This window comes from Patagioenas fasciata, chromosome 1 (genome assembly GCF_037038585.1).
Source record: "Patagioenas fasciata isolate bPatFas1 chromosome 1, bPatFas1.hap1, whole genome shotgun sequence".
In the NCBI taxonomy this organism is placed as follows: Eukaryota; Metazoa; Chordata; class Aves; order Columbiformes; family Columbidae; genus Patagioenas; species Patagioenas fasciata.
Window position 1 is genome coordinate 163,300,852 of NC_092520.1, and position 17,057 is coordinate 163,317,908.

The 17,057-nt window shown below is 35.7% G+C and overlaps 1 protein-coding gene across 6 annotated transcripts in view; it reads right to left on the minus strand.

Annotated features, from left to right (window-relative positions):
• PPP1R12A (protein phosphatase 1 regulatory subunit 12A) overlaps positions 1-17,057 on the minus strand; it is a 115,748-nt gene that overhangs the window by 8,791 nt on the left and 89,900 nt on the right. For 3 of the 6 annotated variants that reach the window (XM_071799528.1, XM_065837735.2, XM_065837752.2), the window contains 9 exons: positions 16,440-16,530; positions 14,365-14,562; positions 14,020-14,188; positions 11,859-11,977; positions 11,117-11,185; positions 5,858-5,874; positions 4,325-4,466; positions 3,523-3,627; positions 2,562-2,609 (listed from right to left, as the gene is read on the minus strand). In XM_071799528.1, coding sequence (XP_071655629.1) covers positions 2,562-2,609; positions 3,523-3,627; positions 4,325-4,466; positions 5,858-5,874; positions 11,117-11,185; positions 11,859-11,977; positions 14,020-14,188; positions 14,365-14,562; positions 16,440-16,530 — 958 coding nt within the window. Of the gene's footprint in view, positions 1-2,561; positions 2,610-3,522; positions 3,628-4,324; positions 4,467-5,857; positions 5,875-11,116; positions 11,186-11,858; positions 11,981-14,019; positions 14,189-14,364; positions 14,563-16,439; positions 16,531-17,057 lie in introns of all 6 variants that reach the window. The other 3 variants (XM_071799519.1, XM_065837726.2, XM_071799513.1) reach the window with 1 other exon arrangement.

Here is a 17,057-nt window from a genome sequence, read left to right on the forward strand (position 1 = left end):
TTCAATATGGAAAATTAATATCTGAGGAGGAAGAGATACTGAAATTTACATCAAGTCCTACAAAATATACTCCTTCCTTGGCACAAATTTAGACAACTTGCACCTACCATTTGTTTGCATTTATTTTTCGTGAGCTAGGCTTCTGTAATAGCTTAATATACAAGAAATGCAGAAAATGATCAGAAACAAACAAGAATATTAAGCATAAAAGCAGAAGCTTTCATAGACAAGCAAACGTAGCTGAAACATCTGTCTCAGCTTGGTGGGATCTGCCCACACCATAAACTGCCACGTAGTGTAGATACACCCAAATTTATACTAAAGGAGTTCAGCTGAGTACCAAATAAATCTAGCTACGTAAGAACACCTGCTTCTTGACTAAATGTTTCCTGAATATTTTCTGCGTTTCTAGTATAGTTTTATTTTCCTTTCTTCTATTTTTATCTGAGAAGCAGGAGAAATCATCCTTTGTACAGAACTTCAGGTCATTTTGATTACTGCACCCAAGCTCCCTTATTGAAAGTTAGCTTAGGGTTTTCTATACTATGCTGCAGTCTGCAGTGCAGACACACTATCGTATTTCTAAATTCTATTATTTCATTTAAACCTAATTTTCAAGACATCCGACAGATGAATAGCTAATGCAGTAGACTTCAGGGCTTTACAGCTTGATTGCTTGCTTTCCTGTGTCAGACAATGCGGTGTGTCTCATTGAAAAGCAGCTGCGGTTATCAGAACTCTACATTCATATTTTTCCAAAGTGTGAAAGGCAAAAGCAGCAGATTATTGCAAAGTGGACATATGCATCCGCATACAACGGTGTTATGCAAACAGCAAGCAGCATTGACTGAGGTGTGTAAAACTTTGGTTAGATCATACCGCCCAGTAGATACTGACTCTTGCCGGTCACCTTTCAGATATAAATCATTTGAATTTAGTTTAATTATAGTGCAGTTATATCCCAACATTTTCTCATTTTAGCAAACAAATTTAAAAGTCTATCAAAAGTTAATCACATAGGTTACTGCAGTTGTTAGTACTTAATGTACTTAACTCCTCCAAGTTAAGACGCTGATCGATAGTAATGAACATAGTAAGTACCATTCTATTCTATTTGCTGTTGGGCTAAATGTCTTTACAAAAAAAAAGGTGTAAGAATTGCTAATATAGCCAGTTGTTTTAATGCAATGGCCTATTCTGGAAAAAAGCACAGCTGTTAATTTAAAACTGAAATAATGTCTAGCTAGGCAGTACTGAATGTTCTGCAGAATGGAAGCTATAGAGTAATGGATGCAGCTAAATCCATGAAATAATTAGATGTCCACTTGTGTGGCCATGATAGCAAGCAAGAAAGTAATTAAAGATGCTGATGAAACTTTTCTAGGGATGAAATCACTGTCTACAGCAGGTTGCCAAAAATCAAGGAGAAATAGGTGCTAAAAGGCTGCTGCAATTATCTGGAGAGATTATTAAGATAATGGAAGTTCAGGAAGTGCCTGAGAGCACTTCTGCATCTCCATGTGCTCCTATAAAATCTACCCAGTGTTTGTTTACATGCCAGACAGGTTTGTAGAACTAAAAATTGTTTTCTAAATCTCAAATACTGGAAAGTAAACATAAAAGGCTAGTGAATGTGAAGCTTATCAGGGATAAATAAATATACATCATATCACTTATTCCTGCCAAAGTCCATTTAGTTTTCTTCCTGTTTAAGTGCCTAATATGTCTCTCCTGGATGAAAGGAGGAGAAAGGAAGATGTGGCCAGGGTCAAGAAGGAAGCCAGGACCACAGCAAAACCAGTGTAGTTTGCCTTACATTGCTGTGGAACTAAAATTTTATAGGGATGGTTTTTAAACTAGCATGAAACTACAGCCTAAAATTATAATGTGTCCAACTTCTGAAATAATTCCTGTAGTCTACCTCACATATGGATTTATTACATGACTCCTTTCCCATTCAATTTAGGGTGGTTGTCTCTGACCCTGATGCTCCTCTGCCCACACTGCTTATATCATTCTTCCCCCACCTGCCATATTCTCTCTGGAAAAAGTTAAAATACAAGGACAGAGACAGATTATGATTCATTTTATATCATTAGCAGGTTTAAAGTCTCATGTCTGTGAGCTAGAAACATCTACTTCATTACCAACAATACTGGTAAAACGACATGTGTGCCTCTGGAAAGCTCTGAGGAAATTAAAGTCTCTGAATGTTGGAAATGCATTAGAAGGTGAAACGCTCCTGAATCTGCTTAACCCTCTGGGGTGCCAACATTGTTTTGGATGAGACAGAACAAGTGGCAGATCCCTGGAGGGCAGTGGTCTTTAGAACCTGATCATCAGGAACCAACAGGCAACCTGAAGGCATTTTTGAAGAGTAATTCCATCTCACAGTATCTCACATTCATTGCTACTTTGAAACCTAAAATCCCCAAATCTTCTAAAAAATGCAAGTTATAAAGGCTTCTGTTCCCACTAAAACGTGTCCACGCCAAGGGTTGCAAAACAAACTAAAAAAAGCCTGAATTGGAGTACTTAAGAGATCTTTGGCAGAAACTCACCCTTTTCTCCATTTCCAAGAGTGATCTGTCAGCATATCTCTCTTGTCTCTGAAACACAAAATTAATAAAGACACTGGTACTTGTTCTTGAACAAAATAAAACTGAGGAAAAACAATTCAGTTGGACAATTTTAGTATTCTGTCTGAAATATGCTTTCAAAGGCATTTTAAAGTATGTTCAGGGAAGTAACACTGAAATATAAAATAAAGAAGAACGAACTGGATTTATCACGCACTTGCTCTGTGACCATCCCTAAGGAATTTAATCATTACATTGCCTTTGGCAAATAGGAGCAATATAGTATTTCTATCTAAAAGCATTACAAAACAAACATCTTTTTAACGTACTTCGCTGATGTTTACGGGGTACACACAGAAGACACTTAAGTACCTACACAGGCAAATTGTGGCAAATGCGATATGAGAACAGGAAATACTCTTTCTAGAGCAATTTAAAGACAAATTTAAGTTTTGTGTACATATCTGGTATCACTGTGTGCCACACTCCTATCTGACAGCAGTTGTGTGTAACTGGAGTGCACTATTTGCTCTTCAGTTGTAAGATAAAGCTATCTAACCAGCCGGGAAGAACTGGACGGTCATGCCAATGTGCAAGCAGGTTTATGAACTAATCAATCAATCCCAACTGACAGTTGAATATAAGCATAACAGTGTAGAAAGTGTTTATCCCTACCCTGCAAAGAAGTTCCAGATACATGCTGGCAAGAACCACTACTACTTAAAAAGGCAGCAGGCAGCCTCACACATTTTGTTCACAGCTGAAGACCAGAATCCTGTGCTCTTTTCTCTTTAGAAACAGAGAGGTACTCTTTCTTCTTCACTCCCATCTTTGGATAAGAAACAAAGCTGATGCCTAGTAAAGAGCAGCCCATACCCTGGGGTGCTTCTAGTTTGCTGTCTACCTTGTCAGCTACGTACATGCTTATTTGTTTTATACAAACCTGAGTGGTCTTCTCCAACTCTAGCTTAAGTTCTGTAAGTTCCATGTTGGTATCATGTATCTGTGCTTTCAGTTGTTCATTTTCAGCTAGAGTCTGTTCATAAAGCTAAGAGAAAATATTAATTTAAAAAAATATCAAATAATAATTCAGAGAGATTAGCTGAAAAATTTCAAAACCATGACTGAGCTGCACATAACATGAACAAATACTTCAACAGCCTAAGAAGTAAAAACCAGTTACAAATTTGAAAGATCTTTAGAATTAGCAAGCACTTGAAAGAACTGTTACCAAATATCTCTGGAAATAAGGAACTTTGCATAGGAAGCACATGACTTACCTTACACATATTAAAAACATACTTGCCAGTTTCTTTGCTCCAGACTTCACAAATGAGACACCACAGTAAACTTTTCAACAAACTCCTTCCTCCTCTATTTTAAAGCAAGATCTAACCACATTTTTACACTATTTGTATGTAAGCTAGCAAACATATAAAATAAAAGGCTTCTCATATGTATAAAGCAGTTTTAATGATACAATCAACTAAAAAAATAATATGATAGAATTTGTCATAAAAAATGGATCTTGTCTCCTCTGGATTTCTCCCTTGCCTTGAAAAGAGCAAAAGCCAGAAGCTGTTTTGTAATGTGCATTCTCCCCACTGTAATGGCTGTTCTGCTCCTCCATTCAGCTGAGTTCCTTTAAGCAGCAATTTGTGATGCAACATGAGATCATTTCCAGTCAACTTACAAAAAACAGAAATAAGGCTCTATTTTCACACCAAAATTCTTGGATCAGATACCTTCTTATAATCAGTGCTATCTTCTTTCTCTAGTCTACTGCAGTACGGTTTTCGATCTTCAAGGTAAGTCTGTGACCCCGATCGCCCCTGTGCTGAATCGTAACGGTCACCTGAGGACGTGCTGAGGGATCCCGTATCATACCTGTGAAAAGAAAAGTTCTCATTTTTCTTTGCCTTCACATTCAAGCCAAGACCACACACTGCATCAAACATTCTGAGTTTGCCGTTACCCTGGTGAAAATACCAAATGCCAATTATATGTGGGGTGTTTCAAAATGACGGACCCAATTTGAAATCACTGTATCTTTGCAACCACGAACCGCCCATAAATGAAACTCTTACACTTGAAAGGGCAGGGCACAGAGTTTCAAATGATGTCCGCTAGATGCTTCATTAAACTGTATGTAAATTTTTGTGTAACTGTAACACGTTGTATCAGGAAATACATTGCTTTGAAATTGGGTCCATCTTTTGGAAACACCCTGTATTTTAATTGAGCCACTGCCTTCTACTTGGATGCAAATTTAATTTCTACATTCTCAGTACTTCAAGATTCTTGTGTGAAAATACTTGCAAATTGCTCAGTCTGCCAAGTGCCTGCCTCGTATGCAATCTTTTAAATTCTTTAATCCAAGCAAATATTTATGTGTCTTAAAGGATTTTATATTAGTTTAGATACTTCAATAATTCTTTGTTTATAAAGAAGACCTATTTAAAAAAATGCATTACTTTAATGGAAGGATTTTAACAAGTAACTTATAAAATATTGGCCTAGATGAATTCTCCAAGTTTTATTAGAGAAATCAAAAAGATTTCAAAACTATTTGGTCTGAATTCCAGTATTTCAACAGAAGTGATTTATGAAACAAATCTTCAGCAGTCTTTATCCTATTAATCACTAAATTACAGCTAGTATTAATACAGTTTAGAATAATTTCACATTGCTGACTTTTCACTGATCGTGTGCTGTAGTAGTTCTGTTTAACAGATCTGCAGCACGGACAGAACACAATAAAATCCTATAATTAATTCTAAAAGTCTAAAATCAAATGAAAACTTTTTAAAAAAATTATTGATATTTCTGCATTTCCTTTTCAACAAATCTTAAGGACAAATTATTTTCAGAGGCTGTAGTACCTTTCTCGAGATTCCTTAGAAAATTTTCAGTAGGGTATTATTCTAAAAGAGGGGCAACAAGAACTTCTTGTCTTCTTTGTAAAAGCTGACCATGCTGAAAAAATTGCTGAGAATGGTGCTGTATCCACTGTGTTCTACAAAATGCCATGCCTGCCTTCAGTGCGCTACAGAGTCAAACACATTTCCCAGAATCGAGTATGCCACTCACACATGGAAAAAAAAATTCAGCTCTGTAGCTTTACACCCGTATATGACACAAATGTAAAATATCATTAATGCCTTTTAAGGCAGCTGACTACAAGGGTTAAGCTAAACTTGTACATAATGAACTTACAATGAGAATGTGCGAACAAAAAGCTTAACAATTTTAAATTCATTTGTTTAAATTACACATACCTTGAAAGGCTATCACTCTGAGGTGGGGAGGGGTAAAAAGAGAGAAAAAGAATAGATCAAGTCAATAATATAATTAAATTAAATATATAACTATCTGTCAACAAGTGTGGTCAAAGCTTTACATTACATGCATATGCTATCCAACAGTATGTATTATCTGAACATTGTCAACATTTAATTTTGTTATGTCTGGAACATAAAAGAAGTATGTGCTAGGATGTTACTTGCCAAAATTTGATTTAACATTAACATTTCACTCTAAAAGTCTGGACTGTCCTAAACACTGGAGTCATTTCAGCAGTCAGTGCATTCTGTGATTTGCCTGCCTGGTATCAAAGGCATCAGACCTGTGTTCCCTACTCCTTCTTCCTCTTCTCTAATATTAGCAATAATGTTTTGGAAGGTCAACATAATAATGACTTCAGCTCAAAATAATAATATAAAATACAAGGTCACTGTTTCAACATAGCTCAATGGGAAACACACCATTATACCAACAACATAAGGGAGTACTTATTAGACTTAATTTAAATGACACTATTTCATTTTTTAAGTTACTTTCATTCATTCATTTCAGGCAAATCCACAGGCACAAAGTTCACTCATTTTACTTGACAAGTGAATTTAATTAGAAGTGATGACTTAAGAGTGAGCAAGAACCCTCTAAGCATTACGTCAGTCATAACAAACCTTTTTCCCCTCTGGGTGGTCAATACAGATTCATCATTTATTCCAATTATAATAATCTGGAATTAAGACATTTCAGTCAAGAAACTCTACTGACGTATCATCACCTGCACATCCTTCAACATTATTCACCTCACAGTGGTGAAAAATGCCACAGGTGGGTTTTGCTGGGGAGTGGTGTGGTTTGTTTGTTTCCTTTTTTAGAAGGAAACTATTTTTTCAACTTGCATTGAGGAGAATAGCCACATTATTCACAATACACTCAATTTCCCCTCAGACACCTTGAAGTGCATTTACTAGACGTAGGAACACGCTGTGGCCTAACTACTCCTAATAAAACATTGTTATTTTCTGTTATGAGCATGAATAATTCTGATAACTCAAGAGATTTTGCATAAAATGTCACAGTTAGGTGGCACACAGCTATACATGGATAGTTTTTAAGCCAATGGCTAAAACAAGATGAGCTTCCACCTCAGTGTCTTATCTCACATTATCATATGTTAAAGTAAGATCAGCATGATATTACAACACTCCACCAAGTCATCAACGACCTACAAAATCCCTTTCTTGCTGCTTCCTTCTCACCTCAGCAGGGGAAGCTTCGTCTGTAGACTTTGGGTTTCCTCTTCCTACCTTGGGGGAACGCTGTGTACAGAAAAATGCTGAGCTGGCCCTTTGAACCTTTACCTACACTGTAGAACAGCCACTACAAGGAAATAAATGATTCCTACATTATTTCTTCACAAATATGCTTTCTATAGGCTGCTTTGCTTCTAGTGGACTGCCTGTGGTGCCAAGGGAATGTGAAAACCCCCCAGATCTCCATTCCCCTGCTGCACTACAGCTACCCAAAGACCACCTTAAAAACACGATTCTCCAGCTAGAGAAGAACAACAGATGAACTGGTGAGGTAAGAGAGCACTAATCACTAGAGGCAGGAAAACACGGATGCAGCCCATTCCCGTTTTCCTGGCTAAGGATGGGAGTCTAAGAAGCTGGATGAGGACTCCGTCATCTCCAGAAAATCAGTGGTGCCCATTCCCTGGGAGCTGTAAGGCTCCTGCTGTTTGAGCACCATCCAGCTCCACACCTCACTGAAGGAGCAGCACATTCCTCAAGCACATGCCTGTGGTTGTTCCCCTCACTTTGCACAAAACATGTCTGGTTTGTAGATTTTTTTTTTTTTTAAGCAAAGTCTTAGCTGTTTTCTTTATTTTCTCTTTCAATTTCTGTCAGTTCAGCTCACAATTTCTGACATTTGACAAAAAAAAATTGTGAAAAGGTGTAAGTGTACAAACTTTGCCTAAAGCTTGGGAAGAAATGATGCCAACACAGATATCCCTGTGCCTCCAAATCACATGAGATGGATGTTCTTTGTACAGTCACAGAACTGAGCACAATGAGCAGCCACAGTTGCACTGGCAGCACACCAGCAGTAATGAAAAATCAAAACATACATATCGTATCTACACCCGAGATAACACATCTAACTCTGTGCTATCAGTCTATACAGGTCATAAGGGTGCCCAAAAAGAAACTGCGTTCAAAAATATACACTAAGCTTCTAGACAGGCACATCACATTTTAGTGAGCTTAGGATGATTATTGGTAATGCAAATAAAATATGGAAGTCAGGTGGAATTTTCTGTATTGTTATAAATGAATGTTTCTGTGAAACTGCCACAGCAGTGAAAGTGAGGAACAAAATTTGAGTACAGCACTTCATTAACACTATTGATGTCAGCTTCTCATGTTCATTCCCACAGGATTAGAAGACCCGATGACATTTATTATTCTAATACTGCTAGCTTTCATCTTTCAGAGGTCATGTATCTGTTCTCTTGCTTTTACAAACTTACATACTGATCCAATTTCAGTCTATCCGATTATAACCTGATCAGAGTTGTTGTACCTATTCAATTTTGTTTTGTTTTGTTTTGTAATACTTCATACTGAAAAACAGGCTTCACATAAACGTTTTTTTACTTAGAATCCTTCAGTTGCACAAGTGATCTTCTGACTTCCCTATTTTTAAACAGGTACCCTACAACTTAGTTCTAAGACTATCCTTCTGGTGGGAAAACCCCTTACGTAATGTGGCATTTTTTGTGCAAACTGAAGAAATTCTCAGCTCTTGACACTGAAAAGCCTAAACAAAATTTCATTAGAGCAACCTCCAGCAGTCAAAGTGCTTGGCAAAGTCCGACTTCTCTTTACTACCTCTCCTTTATGGACAAATGACCACCTAAGAGGTTAAAAGAGAGTTCTGAAGACCAAGAAAGCACAAACTAAAATCTTACAACATAGTTCTTTCAAAGACCTCTGAGATGAATAAGATCATTTTTCTGGCTCCTAAAAGATTTCAGGCTATAAATCATTTTGTCTAAAGTCCTTTAATTTCCTTTGTAGCATGCACCCATGTGCAAGGCTTGTTCTTGACCTCCTCTCTTTAGTTTAAATTCCTGAGTTACTGCCAAAGCCTTTGGAAGTTACCGCCTTCTACCTTTGGCCTGTAGCTTCCCCAAGCAAAAACCACAACAGCAGCACCACATAAGGGAATAACTGAGAATTTCAGTATTTCCAAATTTTCTGTCTTCCGAATAGCAGTACATCAAATAATCAGTAGAACTGAAAAGGCATAACTATTTTCTGAACGTCATTCTTTATAATTCCAGTTTATTCATGCCTTTTCCCTTTTCTCTTCCTAGAACTGAAACGGATTTATAAGCAAATAATGATGAATTTCTACAATAAAGCATGCAAGATTTCTGTCGAAGTGAAAGCACCGTTAGCAACTGCAAAAATGAAAGTACAATTTCTTCAAGCATTTAAAAATAATAAAAACCCCATACGTTTTGCTATGGATTTGGGAACAAATCGCCTATTAGAATGTTCAAGATCTATTCCACTGTTATTTTTCCAAGATGGCAAAATACTGCATTGTCAAAATTAATGTATTTAGTTCTCAGTTCGGCACTGATAAATGCTAAATAGTTGTTTATCAATGAGATGAAGTTAATTGAAATCTACATAATGTTTTAAATCTGTGACAAACCATTTGTATGCAAAGGAAAAAAACCCACAATAATATGAAATCAATGAAATTACTATACACAAATTTTAAGATCTCTTATAGTTAATGATAATTACAAGCCTAGGACATTTTCTGCAATTTTGATACTATACTGGAAATCCCATATTAGGTTTGACAAAATTTGAAAAGAAAACTTAAAACCACATTAAATACTTATTGTGATAAGTGATACAGTTCACTTTCACTATGTTTTTGTATTTTATGCAGCTGATGTGACAAAAGAGCTAATATCAACAAGCCAAAATCAATTTATGTAGCTAGGTGACAGTGAACTTGCTTCACACATTCATTTCAGAACTCTCCATGAACTCAAATCTGATATTATATTGATTTATAATGAAAGAAGTATACAGGCTAGGAGAATGCTCTGACTCCCGAGCCAAGCCATGATTAAGCAGCCAGTTCTACACTTCAACCTCTCACCCCAACACACCCACTCTTTTAATCATAGACCATAGTAATAATTTGGGGCCTGATTTACCACTATTTCGCTGTAGTTTTCTATAAGTCTAATTCTAGAAGAAGCATCGCATGCACATTCTACCAAAATGAATTTCTACAGAACAGAATATGGAGTAATTACAGATCTAAGGATAAGCATAAGTACTACTGGGAGGAAAGGAAACATGCCTGTGTATTTATTTTAATGTGACATGGAAATAAAAAATACAGCAAACCAAAATGGCACAGTATGAATCTCTTAACTAAAGCATTTAATGAATGTGTAATGGAAGCTTTTATAAAAAAGGAGAGAAACACCACTTGAGTTTTATTTCTCAATTTCTGCTACACCATTTTATAGCACAGCTCAAGTTACCACTTCCCTTTTAACCCCTCTGTCACACACCATTCAGTTTATAAGGACTTTTTTTCATCAAATCAAGCATACTATATTGTTTTCCACTGAATTTTTAACGAGACTAATAATACTGAACTATGATGTTCAGAAATCCATTTTCTTCAATGGAGAAATCAGGTACACTGCGTGTAACTTTCTATACCTCATTATATTAACCTCTCATATTATTTATTAATTACTGAGAGCACTGGGTTTAATTTTAAAAGGTTTTAATTAGTGTGCGTAAGTCACTGGGCATCATTTATCTGAAAATTACAGAGAAGATGGAACAAAGATTTTTGCAAGGCAGAAACGGAAGGTTCTCTCCAGTAACATGCTGCAACGTGTCCCTGACCTACGCGTCAGAAATTTCACCTACATTTTTTGGATGCTTATTCTACATAATCAGAATGGAAGAGGAAAACATCACTTTTAGCCACGGTTAATACGTTAAAAATTGTTATTAAAGCCTGCAAAGGAAATGGCACTGAACCATAGCCACAAATTATGAATCAGAAAGTACTTGTAAAAACTCTACCACATATATTCTTCTAATTGAATCCAACTGCAATAGAAATGTTACGATCAAAATGTATCTGTTAGAAAGGTAATAAACTCATTATCTTTTTAAAATTACCTGAGTTTCTTTCTTATTTGTTCCTTCTTCTGAATCAGACTGCTGTTCCTGTTCATTTTCATCACTCTGCTAAAATAAGTGGAAAAGGAAAAATAATTACACTGCTGAAAGCTTACTGAGATTCTAAGGCATTCTAGACTTCTAATACGAAAATCTAAGAGCAGTAGAATTCTGCCTAACTGAAATGAATAGAGGGTATATGGGGTATATGATAAAAATTCGCAAAAGAATACATGTTTTCAGTACCAGGAGGAGAGGAAAGGGAACTTCACATTTGGCATGTGAAAATCTTGCTTTTACAAACTTACATACTGATACCATGACAAAGAGAAAGCCAATCAGCTGAAACACCAACTACAACCCTTTTAATCTGACAGCTGTTCCTTCAGATCTAAGTACATGGCTACTTGTGATGTGCCAGATAATGAGGGTCATTCTTACAGCTTTGGTATGCATGCAAGAGAATTGTTCAATTATTATTTTTTCCTTAGATTATGATTAATTCCTATTAATTCAAGAATTCTTTTTAGCATTACCAACATAACTTAGACTTAATTTTCATTTTGCTCCCGAAAGCTTCAAAACAGAGAATACAGAACTGGAACAAGCATCAGTTTTTCCAGAACAATTAGTTACATACTCTGTTACTCTAAAGTATTCTCTATTTTAAGAATACACTATGCACATTCCATATTGCTACAAGCTAAGGCTATAACATCAGCAGTAGCAATCATTTACTTACATCTTGTGTCCAAAAAGAAACTCCTGTAGATCGTCGTTTTTCTCTTGGTCGCCGCCTTTCCCTTATAGACTTAGGCTGTGACTTATCTTCTTCCTTTTCTTCCTCTTTTTTGCCCCCTTCTGCTAATAACAACTTTCTTACTCATTTAAGCACGACACAATCTAATTTTATGAACATTTGCTGTAATAATTCTCAGTCTTTAAAATGCTTACAATTACTTTTTAACCTGAAATGAATTTGCTAAAGAGCTTACCACATACAGGGTTTGCTGTAATCTACATTCCTCAGAATATAGCTCTAAATACTGTAAATATTGCTCCAATTCTTGAAGAGCAACTGCAAAATACTAATTCCATCTCAGTCACCTAAAGAAAATGTTTCCATGTAACAGTGATACACTACAAATTAGACTTAAAATTCAATTTTCAAAACTGTCACGTAATAATTCAAGTATTTGTGCCAGTAAATGTATAAAAGTACAAAGTAATTCTTCACCATTCTTCTTCAAACAAGGGTTTTTTTTGCTTACATCAAGAATTCAATATAAAAATGACCCAAATTTTAAAAGTCTGTTAAGTGCTCCTTAGAGTCCCCCTTTTCATCACAGTCTTCTCCATTTTTGCTCTAAGGAAGAATAAAATGTGATCTTGTAGATTAGATTAATATTATATTACAGATTTCTTTTTTCTTTGAAAGAAATGCAGCTGCAATTCAAAACTGACATAACTCGGGATTGTGTTTCTTCTCCTGTATGTTTACCAGCAAATTGTACCAAGAAAAAAAAGTGAAACAAACCTGCCCAAATCAAATTTTTTTGCAGTCTATATAGTCTGCTGTTATTAAACAAACCACAGATTTGAGTTCAGATAGAACCATCACTAATAACTTTAGCATCACTAGTCTTCAGAGGTAAATAAACATTTTAGTGTGAGACAAGAATGAACCAGAAAAGAAGGAAACACAAATATTCATGGTGAAATATACCTTTCCTAATTAAATAAAAGGTGATTTTACCTTTGGGCTTTCAAACAGTAACGTATTACTCCTCCTAAAGTCATAATTGGAAAAAAAAACCACTGTTGCTGCTGATATTTACCCATGAAAATCTTTTCCACAGAACAATCTGGAGTTTCCTAGAGTAAGCATGCATTACTGAAGAATCTTAATCCAAATTTCATTTCATATTGGGACAGAGAAGAAAAAAATCAGAAAGCGCATCCCTGAAGTAATTTCCTCAGAAAATACCAGTCTAGGGAACATGGCAATAGTGCTATATAGTTAATGGAGATCTGTTCAATGGATCGCTTAATCTGATCCTCTGTATAACAAAAATATCAAATTCATTCAGTAATCCTATACCAGTTACTGATCAATAACTTGAATCAAAGTATCTCTCACAAGTCAACTGTGGCATGCCTCTGAGAGAAAAGAGGAGATTCACACTGTATGTCAACAGCCTCCTCCTTTGGTGGGCAACTAATCAGGCACAATATTGCTGAGAATTACAACCAATGATTCGCATTTGAAATGAGGGCAAAAACTCTGTGATACTAGAGAAAAGCTTTTTTCTGACCTCCGAACCACACATCTGATCCCCAGCTTCATACTACATGAACTAGTTAAGTATCTAGAAGTATGGTTCCATTAAATATTCTGAACTACCACTGGAAATATCCCCTTCCCTTTGTTTTCAGCTGCTCACGAAACCCTGCGAGGTCCTTAAAGCATTAAAGCATCCTTTCAGTCTTTCAGTGTGGAAGGACTGAAACAAAATGCCAGCAATTATTTAATCAAGTAAAATTACTCCTCAATACATGTAAATATTTAAACTCTGAAATGCGATATTTCATTATAGTTGCTCTGGTAAAGCAGACCTGAAAGCATTATGTGGATAGTGATGGTGGCATATTTGATGTGCTATGACCCACCAATGGAAAACACAGATTCACATACTAAATGGCTGCAAAACACCACAAGTACAAAAAAACCATTTTTCCTCTCTATATGCAAGTTTTGGAATTTCTTACAGAAGGCAAGAGTAAGATCCAACCCTGATGGTCTTACTTACCTCCCACCCTATTTTGAACTATCTTTAGAAACATAAGCTGCCATTTGTCAACTAAAACAACAAAAAATATTCCTTCACAAATAGTACTCCTACCTCTCTCACTTTCCTTTGTTCCACTCCGAGAATAGGCAGAAGTTATACCTATAAGGCTGTTTGGTCTGTTTAGTTGACTTGAAGTTGAAAGAGAGCTAGTGGAGGTGGAGAGCGAGGAGGTGGTTGATGAAGGAGTTGACGTCGAAGTTGGTCTATAGCGATGATATGGCTATTCAGCAGAGAAATGTCAAAATTAATTCACCAAGATTAAACAAATATAAACCACAGGATTTAAAACATTTAAATATAGAAATAATTCTTACAGTAGTACCAAAACTAAAATATTATAGTTGGAGTTAAGACTCATATAATTTCTCTACCTAAAGTGACCCATCATGAAAATACCTCTTCAACAGTTCGGGAATATCTTTGTCTATAATCATCATCTTTAGTTTCAGATTCTTTCTTTTCTTCTTGTTTTTCTTTGTCTTGCTTTTCTTTCTCTTCTTTTTCTTTTTCTTCATTTTCCTGTTCTCTAGTTCGTGTGGGACGACTTCTTCCTATAGTTTTCTCAGCTTCCTGAAGATCTGTCAGTGTTACTCCCTGTGAAAACAGCAGTCAGCAAACAACATTTCAATATTTCACTTCTATTAATGTAGATGATCACATTATATAAATACATATTTTAAAGACAAAATTCACCTTCAGAAAATTAATTCTATCTATTAAAAATAAATTTTATCTATATATTCTACCTATAAGGTTTTCTCTCAAATCTTGGAACCAAACATCCCTCTTTCATTACTGGCAAGTGTTTGCTGTAAGGTGATCTACCACAGATTCTACAGCAACACAATTTTTAGTTGAACTGGTACACATAGATCACACAGAAAATCATACAGAAATAATGCAAGAACCCACTAGATCCTTCCAATATAATCACAAGCGTAGTAAATATTTTTGAAAGAACCCTAAAAATACAATATTTATAAAATTTTGAGAAATGTTGGTACTTTACAAATTCACTCATTGCAACTGGATTTTCAGGTCAACAACAAAAAAAAATGGCATTGACAGCACCAGAGAAAGTTGCAATTAATTTCTTATTTCCTTGTTATTCTGATGCAAAAAAATAGTTTTGAAATAAGCTCAGAAAGCAAATGATTTTTAAGACAGTTTTTCTCAAGTGCATTTTTCAGCTGATGTATCTTGTGAAGATACTGCTCAAAACACCTCATAACCTATTCTTCAAAGCCAACTTTGCAGCTTATCTGTTATTTGGGTTTTTTTTTTGTGTTGAAAATGCTTTAATGCAGTAATTCCTCGTAGTTTCTTCACTGTAAAGATTCAACAATAGTTGTCCTGTGGTTTGACCATCTCTCAAGGGCTCTGAAATAGTATCAAGAGGTAAAAAAGAACTCCAGCAAGATATAGTTGTATTAAGCAGTGAGGATCTCTCAACAGGAATGGTAAACAGAAATATTTGAAGGGTTTAAAAAACTGCAAAGATATTAAACTAACATCAGTAAGCAACATAGACATAGACTCAGTCTTAAAGCAGATAAGAATGATGGCTGGAATATTTCTTTGTGCTGTTTTATCCAGGGACTACGCTCAGTTTGTCAGCAGACAGAAGAAGAGATGGAGAGATACAATCCAGAGGACAGTGGCTGGTAACTGCTCCACTGCCCAAAAATTGTTCAACCACCATTTAGAGATAATCTGTTTTGCTACTGTGACATCCTTCCCTATGTTAGGATTGCACTGGTTGCAATTCAGTATGAGTTAGTTCTGAGAGAAACTGGAAAGAACCATCACATATTTCAGTACGTAAAGTAAGAACTGCTGAAAGGAGACATGCCGTGAAATTCTAGATTATTAGCAAGTAACAAGATACTCTTCCTTAGTACTCTTCCGTGTCCACATAAACTAGGTTGAATGTATATTTTTCTATGCCATGGATCTTATTAGCTATCTGTATGTTGGTCATCTCAATCACATTATGTTCAATAGTCTATGCACAGGAAAGAGACTTAGAAATGAAAACAAATACAGTACTCTATGCCTGGTTCTCAAGTATCAAGTCTTCAGTCAGAAGCTTAGAGCTGTTAGTTCTGGAAGAATTCAAAGTTCTAGATTTAAACATCTGCATAACATCAGATACAATTACTCCAGGAAGCCATGTTACCATAATGCAATCAAAAACTTCCTTTCAGTGGAGGAGTTTGTACTTTCAAATTTGTATTAAGTCACTCTTCAGTGATTAGAAGCAGCAACTTTCAGTACACAATGAAGGGTCTTAAAGACTTCAAGGAAGAGAGGGGAAAAAAAGAGGCTTTATTTCATCTGGTGAAAGTTGTTTTGTACCAGGAAGACCCATCAATTTATTTGGAGCTTTAGTGGGAAATTAGAACTTTGCTGTTCTCAGGGAGCTACATGTGTACATTTCCATAAATGTAGAAGGTTTAATAAAACTATACCTGTGTAGATCTTCTAGACTGTCTTGCTTGCCTGGATCTAGCTTTTCTTTGGGACTCTGACTCTTCATCCCGTACTGGAGTGAGGTATGATCTAAAGAGTTAATTACAAACAAAATTGGTAAACCATAGTTTTTCTACAGATGTATCAAATGGTCAGGAAAAAGAAATACCCACAACACATTATGACTGAAACCCAAAGCAGTTAGAAGAAAATCTTTAACTATATACGACAGATTACTTTTTAGTCACTTCATCCATATCGTAATGATCTATTCATCAAGATAGCAGCCTTAGAACTCAATTAAAATACACAGTGTTTTCGCAGTTATTTTAGATTTCCTTTTACCATTTTCTCTAAATACAACTTAAGCTTTTTTTGTTATTTCACTAGTCTACTAATATAGGGGTAGAAGGCTGCAGAGATTTATCTATGGCATGAGCAGTTCTTTGGTCACCCTTAGCACAAACTAAAACCAGTTCTAAAACAATCTTAAGTTTTAAAATAACTTCATTTACACAGACCCATGGATTACTACCCATATTCTACCTCTATTAATCAAATTACCCCCAAAACACAGCAAAATATTTATAATTAGCTGCTATAAATACAAATGTAGA